Source organism: Apostichopus japonicus, chromosome 4 (assembly GCF_037975245.1).
Source record: "Apostichopus japonicus isolate 1M-3 chromosome 4, ASM3797524v1, whole genome shotgun sequence".
Lineage (NCBI taxonomy): Eukaryota > Metazoa > Echinodermata > Holothuroidea > Aspidochirotida > Stichopodidae > Apostichopus > Apostichopus japonicus.
Window position 1 is genome coordinate 18,044,918 of NC_092564.1, and position 21,066 is coordinate 18,065,983.

Below are 21,066 nucleotides of genomic sequence, written 5' to 3' on the forward strand. Positions count from 1 at the left end.
TCTGTATCTGTGCTTACACGTATATCATATTTTCTGTTCACAGGTCAATAATGGTGCAGATTTTGGCTTCCTGAAGACAAGTGGGAGGCCATTTGTAGTTAAGAGAAACACTCTTTGTTCGTGAAGACTTAACTGGTGTCGATTTGGGGTACCACTTTAAAACGAAAGTCATGAGGAACCCTTGCCCAAGACTCAACTTTGCATTATTGTGCAGTGCTATACTTTTGCGATTCATGTTTGATCCATTAACTTGTCTTAACTTTGTTGGAAAAAAAAATCAGATTTTCAGATTTTATTTACAATGATTTCTTCTCTATCTGTCGAAAGTCAGCCTTTTGTAGACATCAGAAGTTTTATCAGAAATAAATACTGCCAATGTACACATTATTTGTGTTTCTTCTGCTCTTTTTTCTTTCAGTGATACTAGTCAGTGAAACTAGTCGGGTTTAATTCTTTCAGTGAATCTAGTCAGTGCAACTAGTCAGTCGATACCGACTAAGAAAGGTTAGTCGGGAGAGGCACCATCCTGACTAATGTAAAACCTGCTATAAACTAGTCGGTGGCTCATATAAATTAGTCGGTAAAGACCGACTAATGTCACCAACTAATGTAACTGACTAATAAACATTTACCGACTAAAAAATTGTTGATCGACTAAGCTGACGGACTAAGATGACCGACTAAGAAATCCAACTGACTAAGGAATAAATTAGTCGGTATAGCAACTGACTAAGGCTATGTTAGTCGGGAGAGGCACCAGATGGACTAACGTTTTGTTAGTCGGTGAACCAATTTAAGTTTTCAGTGTAGCGTTTATATTTTTCACACCACACGCTACACACTATAGTGTACACTGTATAACGCTAGGCCAGAGTAAACCCGTGACGGAGTGAGCATAGCTTCTTCAAATCACTAGCTTTATTGCGTATGATTAACACAACAAACGAAATGGAAAGTGCCTAATAACTCACCTTTGAAATTCTTGACGTACTTCTCCAATCCCCATTGAAGTAATTTTGCTTCTAAGAGATCCATAATAGCATTTCGTGAGTGCGAAATTTCGAAAAGATGGCGTCTGTGTAAGACCGTGTAGCGTACGTTCGAGCGCTGCAGGTCACATGATGTACATCAGCCAATAGCATCAAGCTTTACGTTTTGATCAGGAACGGTACAATGAAATGATACCATGCCTAATGAAATTGAATCGGGAATGGTTGAATTTTATCCGGGAATGGATTAAAATTATCCTGAAAAGGATGAAACTATTTTTATCAGGAATCCGGGTCACAAAAGTGACCCGGAAAAATTAAGAGTGTGCTTAGAGTTTTTTAATGTAGCAATATAGCCTACTGTATGGAAACAATCACGTATAAATAGCCTAAGCTGCAGGATTTTATGTTTGCATCAGTTCTTATGGATTATAAATGATTCAGTTTTTCTAATGCATTCAGACTTTGCTGCCTCCACCCCATAGAACCAAAGGTCACCACACCATCGCAGCTTCATTCGATGCAGAAAAAGCCTTCGACATGAAAGTGGCACGAATCAAAGTCTCTTACTGAAACTCAGAAAATACAACATTCCAATCAAACTTACAAGATGGATCTCCAGCTTCCTATCACACCACTCTACCAGCTTCAAAATAGGGTCATCGTTCTCTTCAACAATAACAATCACCACTGGTTCACCTCAAGGCAGCACCATCATAACCCTATTCTTTACATCCTCTACGTATGAGACATCCCTCTACCAGACAACGACTATACTAAAATCGCACAATACGCAGACGATATCGCCATCGGGGCCAGTCACATTCACCCGTACAGAGCAGAAGATTACCTACAACACTACATCAACAGAATCCACGAATGGCACAAGGAATCGATAAATAGAACTAAACCCGAAGAAATCACAGATACTCTACATCGCCAAACAAAACAGAATGAGAGGAAGACAACCATATCTCACACTCAACAATACCATCATCCCAGTGGCCAACCAAGTACGATTCTTAGCAGGGAATACACATCGACAACCGGCTCAAACTTGGGTACCAACATCGTCTCAACCAAAGAAAATGTCAAACAACGTGTCAGACTACTTTTCAGAATTGCCGGAACTGAAGAGCACCTGCTAGCATCACCTAGTACCACTACGAAGATTTTTAAGATGATGATCAGACCACTCTTCGAATGCACCAGCCTTAGCCCACATTACCACTTACAACACAGAACAACTTGAAGCCACACAACGCAGAGCATGCAAAATCGCCTACCATCTGCCACATGATACAAACTGTGAAACAGTAACAACCATTGCCAACATTCCATTAGGAACGAGAGACTTAATCAACTTACAGACAACTTCCTCGTTCCTACACATCACCTACACCAGCTCACCAAGAATCAACTAAAACAGACACCCTATGACCTGGATACGACTCCCCTCACCGGCCTAGATATGGAAATTTGGGGACCTCAGCTACCTGCAGAAACTTAACGTATTTCCAGAACAGAGATCATCCAACCAACTTTTACCAGAAACAGCTACACCGTCATAGGGAAATGAACTCCGTCTAGTCTCCAAACTGACCTATCCATCGATTAGAAACAGGACCAACCGTTGAAGCCAGCCAGCCACCACTCACCACCACCACTCATTGCCTCCTCCAACCCTCGAAACATGCTACCTTCCTGTCAACGTCCAGCCACGTTTCTCTCCGACCCAGCCCACAAAGTTCAAACTTAAACAATCTCAACTTTTCCGATCTCTCATTTTAGGAGTCTTATATTTACCGGTCAGGAGCTTTTGCCCCTGGCTCGCTCAGTGATGTTTCAAACAGTATGCTAGCTAGAGTTTTTTTTTATAAACATTACACAATAAAGCCTAGCTTTGGACTACGTTAAGGGACCAAGCGCCGAACTGGCTTCTTCGTGACCGAAAATAACTTCAAAAGGGTTGCAGTAATAAAGACCCCTCCATTGAATATGAACAACTAAGTTTCACTTTTACCACGCACTACAACGACAAGTGTTTGTATATGCAACTACAGTAGTTCTATTTCTATTTGAATTATATCTGTTATGATCTACTTTATGCGCTGAACCAATTCGTAAAACGCTATTTTTGCCACTATTTTTTGTTGTTGTCGATGAATTCATTGAGAATTAAGGTCACATGTTTTTGCCTTTCGTATTCTCGGTTTGCACTGTGTGTTCATCGCGACCTTTTTGTATGCATATATCAAACTTTTATTGAAAAAATAATAATTATAAACTTAATATTATAGCACTATATTGCACTTCATTATTAATATGGATGTACAAGTTTAGTTTACGTTGAAACAGTGTATGATGTGGAAAACTGCACCCGATATACTTATAGCTAGTACAGTAACTACTGTTCATGTTCCACAACCGTGTATCAGTAACTACTGTGCTGTGTTCGTCTGTGTTAGTCTTCGTCACCCAGTCGCCTCGGATTTTCACCTTTCGGACTCGTAGTTCAACGTGTAACAGCTTTGCAGTAATTACTGTGCCAACTGTAACACATGTTACCGTGTTGCGAATTGTTTTGCCATTTTTGTATGATTCCAATAATACATAAAACTATCTGGGAGAACACAGAAAGCCCCCCCCCCCCCCCAAAAAAAAACAGCTTTGTGCTGTAATTCACAATGACCAGTATTATATTTGATTTATTTATAGACTTGTTTTTGTCTTTTGTATATATCAAAGGTCTATTCAATTTGCAGTTGAATTCTTTGGATTTTTTTTTACTTCACTACAGAAAAGGTTACTTGTTTTTCTTCTTCTACTTTGAGTATCAGGGAGGTGCCGATATTTTATACAAATTTCAATAATGGAAAATAACAAATAGGCTTCGTGTCTCTGTTATGTACACGTATCGTCTGCGACGGAGACCATACCCGGTAATTTAGTCATTGTGTGAATAACAAATCATATCGTTCTGTCTTTTCTTCGTCGGTATTTCTTTGCAAAGTTGGAATGTAAGCAGTTTGGAATGATTCTATTCTCGTTCACTCAACCGAATCTTTGGCGACACCATTTGCGGTCGTTATGGTTTTGGTTTTGATTTTGGTTTTGATTGATATTTTTCGGCCTTTTGCAAAATTGAACACGGTCATCGTCTGGTATGGGGTGGTAATCGTTGTCATTGTCGATAGCTGTATGACACGTCGTTAAAGTTGCCGTTGAATTTGCATCCTCTCATGTATGTCGTAATATATATATATAAATATATATATATATATATATATAGCTAGTCTGATATGTGGTAAGTGGTAGGATAGTAAGCTATATACGCATCTATATGTTCCTTGACAACATGTAGGTCTCGTATCGATAATCATATATGGGTAGGCACTGCTTTATGCATATTTCTCTTCCCCAATGACCCATAATTCCTCAACTTGTTGAATGGTATACGTTCTATTTACTAAATATTTAATGAATCTGTAATACTGCTATCAGTAACTCAATAAATATTAAAATAAAATCGTCACCACACAATGCAAGCTATATATAGGTGCATAACTTCATGCAATATATGTTGTCACATTTTTGTGTGTGTCTGTACATGTGCTTGTGTGTTAAGCGGGTCTAGCTCTTTAGTGAGAGGAAAGTACATGAAACGAAGGTTGTAGGCTAGGCGTTATGCAAAATAAACTATAGATAGAAAAACAATACCCCAAATTGATTTCATTTGACTAACTACGGATATTGCCACTAAGATATAGTGTTACAGCTGTATATACCCCATGCATTTACTGTATACACAATGCATTTGTGTATTTGGATGCCGCTATATGTTGGGCCAGAATGTGACTTCACGATAGCAACACCCCATTGCTACCCCTTCACTATGAACATTGGGGTTCGTTCGTTCGTTCAATCTCTATCGTACTCTGCATGCACCATAGATTAATGTTATCCTATAATTCCTCCTACTCTCCCTCCCCCCCTTCTCCCCTGTCATGCTCTCTCTGCCTCCCCCCTCTCCACCTCTCTATCTCCCCGTACTCCCACCATCTCTTGTCCCTTACTGTCATCAAGTGATAGGTAACTGAGGAATATCGTGGACAAGAAAAGAGGAATGCAATGATATATATGATAGTGCTGCAGTTTAATTTTTACATATAACACCACTTAACGTATACCATGTAACATTGAAATAAAAATATAAAATTGAGAAAACATAGTTAAAAATACATTCCAAAGCAGAGCAATGCTTATATGATGGTATATCTAGATGGTAATTGATATAATTGATATATATATAAATATATATATATATATATATATATATATATATATACCCCAGTTTGGAGTTGTTGTTTCGATTGTCAAAATGAATGGTGAAAAACTGAGGTTTAATTTGTTAACTGTCATAACCTCACATTGTATCTGCAATGGAATATTTTAAAATAATAATAAAAATAAAGTGATGGTTTTTATTATTATTATTATTATTATCTTGATATTTAAGCTACTCGATGGTTATTCGAAAATATTCTAGACCTGGCAGATTTTGGAAGAATTAATTCAACGTAACGATCGAGTGGCATCTTTGGAATAAATAGATGTATAATGACAATATTGATAAAAGTAAAAGAATTTGGAAATTGTATGTTAGTTGTGATGATACTCTTGACAACTGGTTTACTCTACTAACTTTGTAAGTAGGATATATGTAAATATATATATATATATTTATATATATATATATATATATATATATATATATATATATGTATGCATGTATGTATATATATATATATAAATATATATATATATATATATATATATATATATATATGTATGCATGTATATATATATATATACAGAGAGAGAGAAATTTGTTATCATGATGATAACTGGGTTTTAGAGATTGTACAGTTTACAACATGGGCATTAGCATTCCTTCACTGTTGTAAATTGATACAAAGAAAACAACAACATATCTGATGGTTGTTGCTATACTGGAACAGGTATCGGTTGATCCCAGACAATGTTAAAAGATCACGGTGTGTTTACAATGTGCGCAAGGTAAATCAAAGCGAAACTTCGAAGGGACAATTTCGTTATAGTTCAAAAAACTTTAGTTGAGGGCATTTTCAAGTTTTGGGGGATTTGTAGTCTAGTCTTAAAACAGATGCTTGGGGAAGGGGGGGGGGGTGGTGTGGGTGTGGTGGTAGAATTTGGTTCAATTTAGACATAAATAGATAATATATAACTTTGATTTATTCTAATAATGTGGCTTAAGCTCGTATACTCCAGAATTAGTTATATCAGAAAGAAAGAAGGAAAGAAAAAAAAAAGGGAAATAATCAAAAACAAAAATGAAATTCAATGTAAAAATGTAATCACGAAGAAGATTTGTATACTTCGGAAAGCGTTAAACTTTGTTGTTAGACATTTGAGGTGTTAAGACACTTTACGATGACATGTTTGTTGTTTGTGTAACTCAGACCTGGCAGATTTTGGAAGAATTACTCGCATAAGTCTCTAAACGGAACAAATGTTGATACAAAAGAAGGATAAGACACAGAAGATGTTACGTATCTTACATTCATCACAAAAAAAAAAAAAAATTGTCTTTCAATATGTGGTTGGAAAAAGAAAAAAAATTAAAGTCAACTAATTGAACCTCCTGTTATTTTCACTTGTATAAGGTTGTGAATGTTTGTGTGAATATATGTGTGTTTGTGTGTGGTGATTTGTGAATGGTTCGATGTGAACTAATATTGATTAAGATACCAATGATTTGATCTGAATAACAATAGTTGATTCGTAGTAGGTATAGGTGATTCTCCCATAAATTTGAATTCAAATGAACTATATAACTTTAGTCTATATAGACTTTTATTATCATCCTTGAATCTGTTTTTTTTTTTTTGCATCTGTGTATGTGATTTCGTTTATAGTGTTGAGTTCAGTATGGATTTATCTATGCTGCTGACTAAAATAAAAAAAAAATAAAAAAAAATTAAAGATATAATGTAGAATTTAAGAATGCAGTTAAAAAGAAACAAAATGCACTCAGTAAAGTTAAGAAGAAGACTAAAGAAACCGTTTCACCGAAATATTTAATTCTGGAATACAACTCTGATGTTATTGCGGAGCTTCATCAAGTCATTTTGCAATTATCAAACAGCATAGCAGACTGTGTATTGTATTGTAAGTCCCACGTTTACAGGCGGTTCTATGAACCCATTCACCCAACGAATCCAATTGTTGTCAAAAGTGTTTTGTGTGGGTTGAATTAAACAGGTTCTTGAAAAATGTGGCAACACCCTATGGGCTTCTGTCTGTTATACATTAGTCACCCACAGAATAATGGGGTACGAATTTTACGTGTGTTAATCGTTGTTAACTTTGAGGTGTGTTTCGGTCTAGTAAAATTTCAGTTATTTAACAAGCAACACCTTTTAGATTATCTTTGAAAAAAAACTTCCTGTGAAAATTTGAAAACTGTAGGTATACCTGGCGTACTGTGTTATTATTATGTTATGTTGTATGGTTCATACATACATATTTATGCTCACTGGCCAAGTAATTTTGTGTTATTGTCACCTAATATTCCAGTTGCAACATACTCAATTGGGTTCAAATCTAGTTCCAGCGATGTCATATGTTATCTTTGGTGAAATACTCTTTTTACAACAGAAAAGCAGACTGCTAATCACGTGATCATCATATGATCTCCATTGTTTACCTTTTAAGACGTAACTACGAGTTTAAAACACCATGAAAACGTTCGCTGTTGTTTTATTTTTACCCGTTCACTTCTAATTATATAAGCTGGTAGCGTTTGTAATGAAGTCGAGCCATATTTCCTTTTCAGTCCAACTCAGTTTTCAAGTCCAAAATGTCAAGATTCCAATTTTTTTTCGTTCAGTATTGTCAATACACAATCGCCTACAGAGAAGGAAACAAAGCAAGAAGGTGATATCTACTATTATAGGCGATAGCAAAGTTCAAACCGGAAATTGTATTACTGGAAAAACGTGTGTCTGAGAGGGTCGAACTGCTTAGACGGACAGTGCCAGGAATAACAAGACCCAGGAGACACCGGGAGACATTGGTGGGACATGGTGTCCGATCTAATTCCCCCAACAATGACTTTAGTTTGGCTGACACACAGACGACCATTTCAAAACCAGTAGACATTGGCTTGATTCGCCTCTTCCCCCCCCCCCCACTCCAAGCATCCCCACCCCCTATCAATTAAGACCACTTCAAATTCTATCAAACATTTTATTTTAAAAATTCTTAAAGTATTTTCACCAGCTTAATTTCCAAAATTGTAATGATCACTTTCGTAAAAGAAAAGCAGCACTGTGAAGATATTTAGCATAATGAACTGTTGCAACGAATGGTTACGCATATACGTACGTTCCGACAATTGTTGCGGTTCTGTTACAATTGAAGTTATGCACAATTACAATTGAACAGACTGAAATGTCATGACAACACAGTAAGCTTTACGGTATTTTAGCTTTTCAGCTTCTGTAGACTGGAGTCGAAAGATAATTACAATTTCGTCTCCTCCACCTAGTCCCCTCAATCTTCACATATACCAGCATAGCACATCAAGGTCACCCCTCCCCCCCCCCCCCCCCAAGCCACAACCCATCCATTTCCTCGACAATGGCACTTCCATGAGTTAATATGGGATACAATTACGATTCATAGAATATAACATAGCCACGGCAACAATTTTCTGTTATTAATTAATCCAAATGATTAAAACGTACCGTACTCAGATGTTTTCTGTGCCATCTGCTGTATATGGCCTGTCAAATTGTTGCCTTTCGTCGATCGATTCAGTTGATTCAGAAAGCGGTGGCTTGTAGATGGAACCTGCAGACGATGTTGGTCCTGATATCACACTAACACCATCGCCCCTTGATGACATCCGTGACTAGAAATATAGAATCAAAATTTACAAACATATTCAGTGAAATTGAAGTTTGAAACCCTCTTCAGTTGACAAGTTTATTTATGAATTGGGTCTAGCAGTATTTTATTGTCTTGTTACAATTAGGCTTGTGAGCATTTTTTAGGGAGTGTTAGCTCAGTGGTTAACGCCGGCGCCTTTCAATCATAAGGTCCCGAGTTCGAGTCACTACAAGAGTAACGTATGTCGTCCAGTTAAAGAGTTATTGACAATCGACAATTCATAATCATGGACGTTAAATATGAATGTAAGAGACTGACTTCGGTCAGCTTGCGGCTTTGATAAGCCAATGAGGCTTCTTCGCGAGTTCCTGCTTGCAGGAGGATCTAAAAAACATACATTTGGGATATAAAAAAAAAATGGTACGGTATAATACTTAAAAAAAAAGGTTCCATGACCATCAATAAAAAAATAAATAGTCAAAGTCCAATCAGAAAACCAAGTAAACATTGCATAAAGTTCCCTCAATTTTCAAAGCCAATTTTTTACTCATAATATATAAACAAATTGATAAAATCTTACATTGAGGGCGTTTGCGTTGTAGAATATTCTCTCAAAATGACTGAGACGTTTTTCGTCAACGGAAGATTCAGCATCTTGTTCATCTTGGTAGAATACCTCGTTATCGTGTCCATATTTCCTCATCTCGTGGTCACCTTCTCGTCCTCTGTTCCTGACTACTTTTGGGAATCTGATAGTTCCATCTTCCAGACGGGTGGAAGGATTGACGACGACTCGCCGATGGGAACCCACACTTGGTGTCGATCGTGGATGCAGAACCTCCGCTACTCTTGTCGGTTGTTGGTATCGATAGGTCATGCCGTTCTTTCCTTGCGCCTTGTGTTTAAATAGTACACACATGCAGCAGAAGCAGCTGACGAAGACGAGGAGCAGTGTTACCATGGCAACCGTTAGACCTATGACCAATCCAGTATCGGACTCTCCTGTTGGAATATTTTTTTCAAACAAAACAAACATAAAACTAATAATATCACTAATATTATAACGGTGTTATTTAGTAACGTGGCTTTCCATAAGCCACTCCCAAGACGGACAGAGGACGCTATTATATCGGTCCTATCTAGTTCCGCGAAATTATGCCAAACTGCAAATTTTGACTACTGCAGAGTTATATTCGTACAGTGAGTCGATGGTTGGTAGTGAATACGATTTCGTTCGCAATTATAGTATTGAAGAAGAGATCTTTGTAACATACATTCGAGTATTAAAGTTACACAACTAGTTACTTTCAGCACTCCCTTTGCATGTGTTTTCTAAAACGATTATGTTTTTTTCGTCAATCGGCCAAACTGTATAAGTGTAACCTTTAGTCAAATATTTGGTGTAGCGACCAATTTGTTTTCAGTTACAATGCATACCTTATCCGTTGTGGATAAACAAAAATCATAATACGTCCAAACATGTTATAGTACAATGATTCACTTTCAGTAAGAAGTCAAGTATCTATAACGACTTTTGGGGCTGCAATATATCTCTGTTTTTGGCTGGTCAAGCATCAAGCGTGACTTTACGTGTGTTCGCTTGCTTGCGAGTGCTTCCAACCGATGGTGTTATTTTGATTACGAAATCTGTAAACAGTACAGAATTACGCGAAGCTGTAGTTGGACCGATAAGAAAGCACCCTTTGTATACACGCCGGGAAGCACAATTGCAATCAATTCAACGCATTCATAGGTGATTTTTGAATTTTCATATTCGTGAAATCTGAAGATATAAATATTCATTGAGATGGTTTACAGGGTTTTGCAGTTAATACTTAACTCAAATTGGACCTCTTATGATATAGTATATCAACAAGTTTCGTGCATTTTCGTTACAACAAATGAAATCCTTCACAAAATAATTCTTTGAAATAAAGGCATAAATATTTATTATGAAACCAGAAAGTTCTTCCCTTCCCCCTTTTTCTGTTGGGAAGAGGGAGGGGTGAGTGGGGAGGGGGTGAGTGGGGGAGGGGAGGGTGAGTGGGGGAGGTGTGGGGAAGGATGGAGACTGAAACTCACCAATAAGTCGCTCACATCTCGTGCCTTCAAATCCATCCATGCACCTGCGAGGATTAACAAAAGTTAGTTCAGTGAAGACCTTTTCGTTGTTTGATTTTCGTTGTTTGAACTTTTACTAAATTGCCTTTGTTTTCCCCACTCCGTTTTATTAATGCTGCGGTTTTCACTCATATTGTACGGTCACGTGATGCAAAATGACGAGACTCATTTAACAAGCGAATGTAATACTGACATGCAGTGAATTTCATAACTTTTACGATAGAGATATCAACGCCCCCCTCCCCCCCCCAAAAAAAAATCATCAAAGATAGGAAAAGACAAATGTTTGACTGTGTCTCATTGCAGCTTATGATCTAATTATGTTTGCAATACACACATCAGGGACTGAGGGTTGTGGTAGTGTGTCGTCAAGCCTTCTCAGCATGCATGGACGTTAGGTTGGGACTATGGATTTTTACAAAACTAGCTCAATCGATCACCGTCAACAAGCTCCGAAAACCGTACATATTCTTTCCTATGCGTCTGGGAAAAACCTTCGACCCCACCGAAAATAAATTTCGCGACCCACTTTTGGGATTGCCCACCTCGCCCCTCTCCCCACCTCCCCCGCACCATAGTTTGCGGACCGTTAGTGTAATGCAAGGTATAGGTTAATAACACGTTATACTTACTGGCAGTCAGCTTCAATGAAACGGTTGTCATATCGGCAGGTGCCGCCATTCTGACACGTGCTTGTTTGGCAAAAATATTCCGAGCGATCTGAAGAGAGAACATGTTTTAAGATTCGCCTGTTGAATATGTGTCTGTATTCTTTCGGTGTGTTCAAATACAGGAATGGGTTTCAGAAGCGAGGTCACTGATATAGGTCGTATAGCCTATCATATTCGGTATACTTGTATACTTCCATTGTAATATATAAATGCCATACAACGATAAAGCATTTCAAAGTGATATATACAAAAACATGTAACTTGACACACACCGGCGTTCCTCCGAATTCAGCACAGACCATGCAGTAAACCCGCAACTTCTGCACAGGCCTGACGAGAAGAGGTCAGGGTGGCTGCAGCCCGGAAAAACGGGGTTCAATAAGAATACGGGGAAGTATGGGATAAAGGATATTGTCATAATATAGGCCTACGTAAAGAAAAGCGAACAACGTCTCTTTAAAATGCCCCGTGACATAATTGTACTCATTTTTTTTTTTTTTTTTGGCAACAGGGATTGGAGAAGGTATTAACTCAATTAATGAGTTAATCTATTCGTATTATATCAGACACTAACTTTTCAAGCGGATCACGTACTAACACTGACGAAGAGCAAAATACTGACCTGCAACATCGAGTCTGTTTGAGTCGAAAGTAATAATGTCTCCTTTAGAGGTTGTGACTGAGACAATACCATTTTGGTCCATGTTCCCAAGACTTGAAATCGATTCCTTCAGTAGTTCGTAAGTAGTGGTCGTTCGAGGAGAGACAACAGTCACTTCGACGTAGCCGATAATTGAACCACTTCGGAGTCCTGTTACCTTGGAAACAACCCTTTCGGGAACTGCATCATCAATCTGCGTAAGTAATGAATGAAGTACAACATTCTCCATGTTAAGGTTATCTATTAAGCTTGAATATCCGATCCGATCGCTCTCATATCCACTTGCAGTCTAATTCAAAGTGAATTGCAATAAAGATTTCTTTCATTTAAACATCTGTATAGTTTGTTAGTTCCTTTCTCTCTTTGTGTGACTGTCTGTTTGTATTGTGATAACTGGTCTACGAAATAACAGAGGAACGAATTTTGACGAAAGTATTATGGAAATCTCTTCACAATTGTGGCGTGATAGTAAATCACGAAACGGACATCCCAAAACTAAGCCTGTTATCAGTGGCGGAGCGTCCATACAGTCAGAGGGAGCGGATGCCCCCCCCCCCCCCCTGACGGACTCAAATGGACTGCTGGCGCCCTTTTCAGCTTTTTACCACTTTTTACTTATTCGCGATTATTGACTTTTTTATTGCGCTCTCAAACACCTATTGACATTTATCACATTTTGTTGGTGTAATTTTCTGACAAAATGGCGATGACACCTATTTATTCTTTGTTTATCTGCAAATTAGCAAGGCCCGGAAAGGGTCATTTCCGGCGATCTAGGGAGTATCTTTACTCAAAAAATTTCTGTACGCTCCGCGCCAACCTGTGATGGCGCTCCGCTTCGATAGTCTCGAAAGCGCCCCTATACAGACCATTGTCGCCCTCCCTGACCAATGCCCCTAGCTCCGACACTGCCTGTTATATACCGTTTGAATTTATGATGTGTGTGCCTGCTTGCCTTGCATGCATGCGTTTTTGTGGAGTAAAATGATATTTCTTAACTATAAACAATACAAAACTCACCAATGTTTTAATAACTCCTTCGACATTTTTGTATGGTTCTGATTGCGAATCTTCATGCGCACCTGTAAAAATAGCTTCTTCTCCATTAAATGTGGTGACTGGAATGAGAGCCCTCGCTGTCAGAGCTGCATGGGGTAAAAACAAAATGCAATATTCCATACAATGAAGTACTTTTTCTCTTGTAGAGACCAAAAATTTGCTAAGAGCCTTATATGAACATATATATAGTCATATTATTAGTACGACAACACCAATATATCTGGGTGATACTAACTGCTAATGATACCACCCCTCTGCAACCCCCCCCCTCCCCCATCCACCTTGATCCCCTTACCATGATATATATACCATCGATAAAGGTTAAGGTCATTTCAAGATCATTGGTAGAAATGTCCATGTCGTGTATCATTTATGCCGATATTACTATAGTCCATAGTATTATACTATGGACTTTGCAAGCGCGCAACTTTCTACAATTCTTACGTTGGGGACAGCCAGTGGATACCGTATCGACGGAGCAGTATGCAGCCAGCTGATCATCGCAACGAACGTTGTTATATCCAAACTCATTGTTGACAACCACAACAGCGCCGCAGTCGAGGCCTGCTCCCGTCTGGGGACTGGACGTAATCCAGTCACTGTAATGAAAAAATTAGAAGAATGTTAACGTTTGTAGAAGAAATGTACCACTACACACATATAAACACCCACCCACACACGACGCGCACATACGGATATATAATAGGTTTACAAACTTTTATTAATATTTCTCTGTATTATATCATCACCGTTAATTTTCCACTATCATTGTATGAGATGTATATACTTGCCTATTTGTATCTAGTAGTTGTGTATTCAACCCATCGTTCCAAATGAAAGCGTTTGATGTGGCACTTTTTCTAAAGTCAACGAATATGGATGGAAATAAAGTGCCTGGAAATAGGAACTGGTCCGTTACAACTTGCTGTGTTGGACAAAAAAAAAGTTACAAAAACAACGGCGTTAGTTATTGGTTTATCGTGGTTATAAGTTACCAATCACCAAAAGAACCTAGAAGCAATACAAATGGGGATATATGGTCTCTAAAAAACAACTTAGAAACTGAAATACTTACTTCTAAGCCAGCTTCGAGATCCTCATCTGCAAATTCAACAAGCCTACCGCCACTTAGACCTTGCCCAGCTGCTATTGTAGCGCACTGTGACGTCTGGTATGTGTCGAAGTCAAAAGCGGCAGTTTCGTCAAAGATCACGCATGTGCCTTGTGCAGTTAAATATAAGTTATCGTCAAATGCAGTGGTCGTCGGATTAGGACAGCAACCTAGAAATGTAAGAAATAGAAAAGCAACTTCAATCGTATAAAAGATGTAGTGGTAAATATTCAGTTTTCAAACTATATACCGAGCTTTTACTGTACCCACTAAAACGTTGACATCAACTACGGTACATATGGATATGCGGGGACGTTCTCCCAGAGAAGTGTGCAGTTGCACTGCATTAGACCCAAATGAGTGGCGGCGGTGAAAACATGTTCGTTACAGCTTCTTACAGATTGAGAATAACTCTGTCGGATTTAGAACGGGACCACAGGGAACGCGCTTCCACCACGCACTCCCCACCAGCATACAGGGGTCCCACATGATTTGATATACTCAAAAGAACAAAGCCGCGTCTTATATAGATGGGCGATATGATATGTTATCTTGCGTGTGATTGGCACAACGGCAGTGTATTTGCGATCTGAACACACGAGATGTGCTAATGTGATTATACTGTAAAAAAAAAAAAACTATTTAACACTGCAGCTATGAGCGTAACGTATAACAGTGTTAACGCTGCTGTTAAAAGTATAGCTTACAGAAAAACGATTGTTAAGTTAATACAACTTGTGAAATGTATGTATCTTTAGTGATTATTGATATATGCCGCTTATATTATTTGTTTTAATACGCAGGAAAGGGTCCTAACGATCGCCTTGCATCGTCTATCCCCCTCCCTCCTCCCCCTTTCCACCCCAGAGAAGTTATAATTCCACACTGAATGTTTGCCTAACAACACTGACTCGCTGTTAAAATGTATCTATTAGAAATGACAGCACAATATTTCTCGTTAGGTTCTATAGGGCTGACCATTTCTTGTGAATAATATCATTGTTGTTGTTGAAGGTAACGGTCTCTTCATGTAAATGTTATATTTATTTGGATATTCTTAAGTTCCTGCCTTCCACTAGTCTCCTAACTCATGGAGTGTTCACCCATGAAGATAAGCAGTTGGTTACCAGGAGATTTTTTTTTTAGCCAACGATGAGTAGAATATGGCGCCTCTCATGATGCGCCTATGACACCTATCTGAAAGGAAAACGATAACTGTTGATAAACGGTCTACGATACCTGTTGTCTGACAAGCATTCGTATTTCCCGGTATCGGATTGAACCCAGGCAGGCACACACAGTTAAAAACGCCATTGTTGAAAACACACGTTGTAGTAGCGCTATCACACGTACTTGCTTGAGCCGTACATACGTCTATTGTCATAGAAATAAGAGAAAGTGTAGAGAGTAATTTATCGTGCTGAGACGATTACTGTCAGACCAGAAGAGAGGTGGACTGGTCGGTAAAAGTTACATCCCCGAGGGAGGGGGATGGGGGGTGGCCATGGTTCATATCATTCTACGGATATAGTATGATTTTATGGAGGAGGCGCCCGGTGACAGAACTGTCCGCTTTACCCAACTCAATATCTAGACGCTCCTGATTAAAATATCTAAATCAATTGCCACGAAGATAGAGGGGAACACCTCCCGGCTTGCGAGTTTTCTAGACACGTTTCATCTCTCCGACGTCCACGTCGTAAGCTAAACATTGCCCATCTCTGCATATATATATATATATATATATACCGTTCTGGATAAGAGATGACCAGTCTTGATTTCAGTGCTCCATGTGACGTAACACTTATTAGATAAATTTTTCCACTAAATCGCGTTACACCAATTAAAGGAGACACCGTGAAACAACCACGTGTTTCATCTGATGATGATAATGAGGCATTTGCGATGAACAATTCACAGAATCCCATACATTATGACATCTTCAAATAGGATATAAGTCCACTTTGTACACGCATATTCTAAAATGATATACTGAGAAGCCAATAACAAATGTGATCTAGGGCGGGACCATGTAATACTCACCATTACAAGTGGTCCGGTCAACACGCACATAGTTTTGTAAACATGCACATGTAAAAGTTCCGACGTTATTGATACACGTAGTGGAAGCGGAATCACAGTCGTCCGTCTGCCTCACACATTCATCAATATCTGAAATTTGGCAAAGAAATGAACCATCAAATTAAATCAACTCATTTTTCATCAATAGCTGAACTAAACTATTCTATTTATATTGTTAGATCGCGCTCATGAATAACTATACAAGACCAATCTCTCCTTGACAAATTCGTAATAATGAAGCCATCAACATTCTCATGTTTAAAAAAAAAGGACGAAACCGGACGTGAAGTATATATATATATATATATATATATATATATATATATATATATATATATATATATATATATATATATATATATCTATATATATATATATATATATATATATATATATATATATATATATACACACCCTGTACTTAGCCTGTGTTGTAAGTATAACCACGCCACCACCAACAGTACATCGACATTTACCTTGCACATATACAAAGTTAGACTAAATTGTGTATTAAGAATCTGATCCGAAGCTGGAAATTTTAACAAATAACAAATATAAGAAAAGATTTATCATAAGATAAATCACATCCATTGGAGAAAAAGGTTGGCGAAAAAAACCCCCAGTAAAATAATAATGATTGAGCGGTTGTCTTTGTTACATCAATTTTGTACGCTGCTCTGTAGATTCGAACAAATGTAAAAAAAAGCTTCTTCTTTTTCTGACACGCTCAGTGTAGAATTGTTTCATAAGACGAACTCCATGTATACGAATATGACTTGTGCTTATAAAATCTCACTACCAGAAAGTAATACACACCTGAACATGCATTTGTCAGACCACCAGGCTCGAAGCCTGCACGGCAATCACATGAAAAACCACCTGCAAAATTTCTACATGTTGTCGAGATTGTGTCACAACCACCATTATTTGTGTTACACTCGTTGATATCTGGAAGTAAGGAGAAGAAAAAAAAATGTGCTTTTTACATATTAATATCACTTTACATAAATGTTGTATTTATTTGTTTTTATTTATTTACTTGTTTTATGCCGTCTTTCTTTCTTTTTGAGTGTTGTCTTCCCCCCTCCCATACCCCCCCCCCCCGACCCCTACAACCTTATACTTTCCCAATATACCCTTTTGGAACTTTATTTGTTTTAGTTTTCGGTTTTCTGATAAGATCCTCTGGCAACTTGAAGGACCATCAATGTATTCAATAAGAGAAAGGAATTTTGGCAAAAGTGAAATTGTACTCACCAGAACAGGATCTAGAAGTCAACGGTTGATACCCATCGCGACATGGACAAGTAAAACCACCGTCATTGTTAGCGCATGTTGTGGTCGTTAGGTCGCAGTCGTTGTCCGTTGATTGAAGGCATTCATTGAAATCTGAAAAACATTGCGCACAAAATCATTATGACCTATCAACAAGATCATAAAGCATTCATTTATAGTCAGTTGGTACATTCTACTACCAAGGAAAGACTCATTATATACTTGAAGGATCACACAAGGTCAAAGCAGCAAAGGATTGCTTCACATATCGCAGTCTCCCCCAAAACAGGTTAAGCTCACGCTATTCAAGTTTCAAGACCGGCTCCAGAGTCTAATCTTAATAGCTAATGTCAAGAACCCTACCGTAGCTACGAAAGCTAAAAGTACGGCCAATGTGCTGGGAATTAATCATTACCTCAAGTCTTTATACAACAAAATCGACATAACATTTACCAAGATTTGTTTGTTTCTCAAACAAGTTTCTACTCAATCATGAACCGGCATATTATCTTCAGAAGTCACATCATGCGATTGCCTCGAGGCGTACTAAACCTTTTACAACCCCATCCCCACCCCCCGCTCCCGTCAAACGTGGAAACATTCTTTATAGGATAAGATAAGATCAATTGTATTAAACCCTACAAAGGTTATTTGAATAGAGCAAGTGGAGTGATATACTGACACTGGTAGATGGATGACCTGGGATTTTTACCAAATATTCCAATAGACAACGACACGGTAATCTGATAAGTTTCGCCACGTTGAGCGATCGATATCGCCATTGCTGTTTTGAGCTGCTTATTCATCAACATATTGTTGACATTTAGTTTCGGTTTGCATTTATAAATCTCGCGTAATTAACGACCCTATAAACTACTTGTTTTTAAAATCATCGAAACACCAATGTACCCAGAATAAAATGCGTTTTATTTGATATATACCAATGCTCGTCCTGATCTTACCATTACAAGGTCCATCCGCGGTGGCAAGTGTAAAACCAGATCCGCAACTACACACTCTTGTATTTACGCCAGTAGAGGTACAGGTGATCGTACCGGGTCCCGTGTTATCGCATGGTGACGTAATGCACTCGTCCACTGAAAATGACCAAACAACAGAATGCAAAACAATTTTATTTTAGAAAAAAAGGAATGACAATAATACAGAAAAAGTAAATGTTCCTCTCTCAGCTATATATCATAATTATTGAATAGATATTCATTTTCACTTTCCGTTTGTATTGAAATAACAATTTCGCATTAATTTACCGAGATTTTGTGTCAAATAGTGAATACAAAAATTGTATCTATATACACTGATCTAATGGTAGATAAACCAAAAATAGTCTTTCGGTGTGGGAGTTGGGAAGAGGAGGGGGAGGTGGGAAGGGGGGTGGGGCAGGTGGTTTTATCCTGCTTCAAAGTGTCATGTCCTCACGGCATGTTGTTAAGTTTTGTTTGATTGATTTGGATAAAATTCTTAGTAGTTTTCAAGTTATTTTCCTTCTTGAAATAACGAGAGAGTGTATGTTACCGATTGGAAGACACGATTCAGTGGTTGTGGGATCAACTTGGAAGCCATCCTGACACACACATGTGAAACTCCCAGCTGTGTTGACACAGTTTTGACTGACAGTATCGCATACCGGTACTGGGTTAGCACATTCGTTGTCATCTGAGAAATTGAAGGGAACACAAAACAAAGATCATCGTGAAATCCTGGTACGAGTAATAAGTTTACAGGTATCTCGTCCAATAACGGTATATCTATCAAGTCATCTATCTATCTGTCTATCTGTCTATCTGTCTATCTGTATATCTGTCTGTCTGTCTATCTGACTATCTGCCTATCTGCCTATCTGTCTATCTGTCTATCTGTCTATCTGTCTATCTGTCTTTCTGTCTATCTGCCTATCTGCCTATCTGTCTATCTGTCTATCTGTCTATCTGTCTATCTGTCTATCTGTCTTTCTGTCTATCTGTCTATCTGTCTATTTGTCTGTCTTTCTGTCTATCTGTCTATCTGTCTATCTATCTGCCGATCTGTCTATCTGTCTATCTGTCTATCTGTCTATCTGTCTATCTGTCTTTCTGTATATCTGCCTATCTGTCTATCTGTCTATCTGTCTATCTGTCTATTTGTCTGTCTTTCTGTCTATCTGTCTATCTGTCTATCTGTCTATCTATCTATCTGTCAATCTGTCTATCTGTCTATATGTTAATATGTCTATCTGTCTATCTGTATATCTGTCTATCTGTCTGTCTGTTTGTCCGTCTGTCCATCTGTCTATCTGTCTTTCTGTCTATCTGTCTATCTGTCTTTCTGTCTATCTGTCTATCTGTCTATCTGTCTTTCTGTCTATCTGTCTATCTGTATATCTGTCTATCTGTATATCTGTCTATCTGTCTATCTGTCTATCTGTCTATCTGTGTATCTGTGTATCTGTGTATCTGTCTATCTGTCTATCTGTCTTTCTGTCTTTCTGTCTATCTGCCTATCAGTCTATCTGTCTATCTATCTATCTGCCTATCTGCCTATCTGTCTATCTGTCTATCTGTGTATCTGTGTATCTGTCTATCTGTCTATCTATCTATCTTTCTATCTATCTATCTGTCTATCTGTTTATCTATCTATCTGTCTATCTGTGTATCTGTCTATCTGTCAATCTGTCTATCTGTCTATATGTTTATATGTCTATCTGTCTATCTGCCTATCTGTCTATCTGTCTATCTGTCTATCTGTCTGTCTGTTTGTCCGTCTGTCCATCTGTCTATCTGTCTTTCTGTCTATCTGTCTATCTGTCTTTCTGTCTATCTGTCTATCTGTCTTTCTGTCTATCTGTCTATCTGTCTATCTGTCTATCTGTCTATCTGTCTATCTGTCTTTCTGTCTTTCTGTCTATCTGTCTATCTGTATATCTGTCTATCTGTATATCTGTCTATCTGTCTATCTGCCTATCTGTCTATCTGTCTATCTGTCTTTCCGTCTTTCTGTCTATCTATCTATCTGTCTATCTGTCTATCTGTCTATCTGCCTATCTGTCTATCTGTCTATCTGTCTTTCCGTCTTTCTGTCTATCTATCTTTCTGTCTATCTGTCTATCCGTCTTTCTGTCTATCTATCTATCTGTCTATCTGTCTATCTGTCTATCTGTTTATCTGT

General features: G+C 38.1%; 1 protein-coding gene across 1 annotated transcript in view; it reads right to left on the minus strand.

The window, feature by feature from the left end:
* Positions 1–5,128: 5,128 nt before the first annotated feature.
* Positions 5,129–21,066, minus strand: part of LOC139966680 (uncharacterized) — a 29,443-nt gene continuing 13,505 nt past the window's right edge. Inside the window, exons 15-30 of the mRNA XM_071969957.1 lie at positions 19,438–19,578; positions 18,867–19,001; positions 17,887–18,018; positions 17,446–17,577; positions 16,591–16,719; positions 15,787–15,921; positions 14,512–14,717; positions 14,228–14,361; positions 13,881–14,035; positions 13,398–13,522; positions 12,339–12,570; positions 11,678–11,765; positions 11,007–11,050; positions 9,505–9,926; positions 8,780–8,946; positions 5,129–7,940 (exon numbers count right to left, since the gene is read on the minus strand). Coding sequence (XP_071826058.1) covers positions 8,785–8,946; positions 9,505–9,926; positions 11,007–11,050; positions 11,678–11,765; positions 12,339–12,570; positions 13,398–13,522; positions 13,881–14,035; positions 14,228–14,361; positions 14,512–14,717; positions 15,787–15,921; positions 16,591–16,719; positions 17,446–17,577; positions 17,887–18,018; positions 18,867–19,001; positions 19,438–19,578 — 2,372 coding nt within the window. The 3' untranslated portion in view covers positions 5,129–7,940; positions 8,780–8,784. The remainder of the gene's footprint in view (positions 7,941–8,779; positions 8,947–9,504; positions 9,927–11,006; positions 11,051–11,677; positions 11,766–12,338; positions 12,571–13,397; positions 13,523–13,880; positions 14,036–14,227; positions 14,362–14,511; positions 14,718–15,786; positions 15,922–16,590; positions 16,720–17,445; positions 17,578–17,886; positions 18,019–18,866; positions 19,002–19,437; positions 19,579–21,066) is intronic.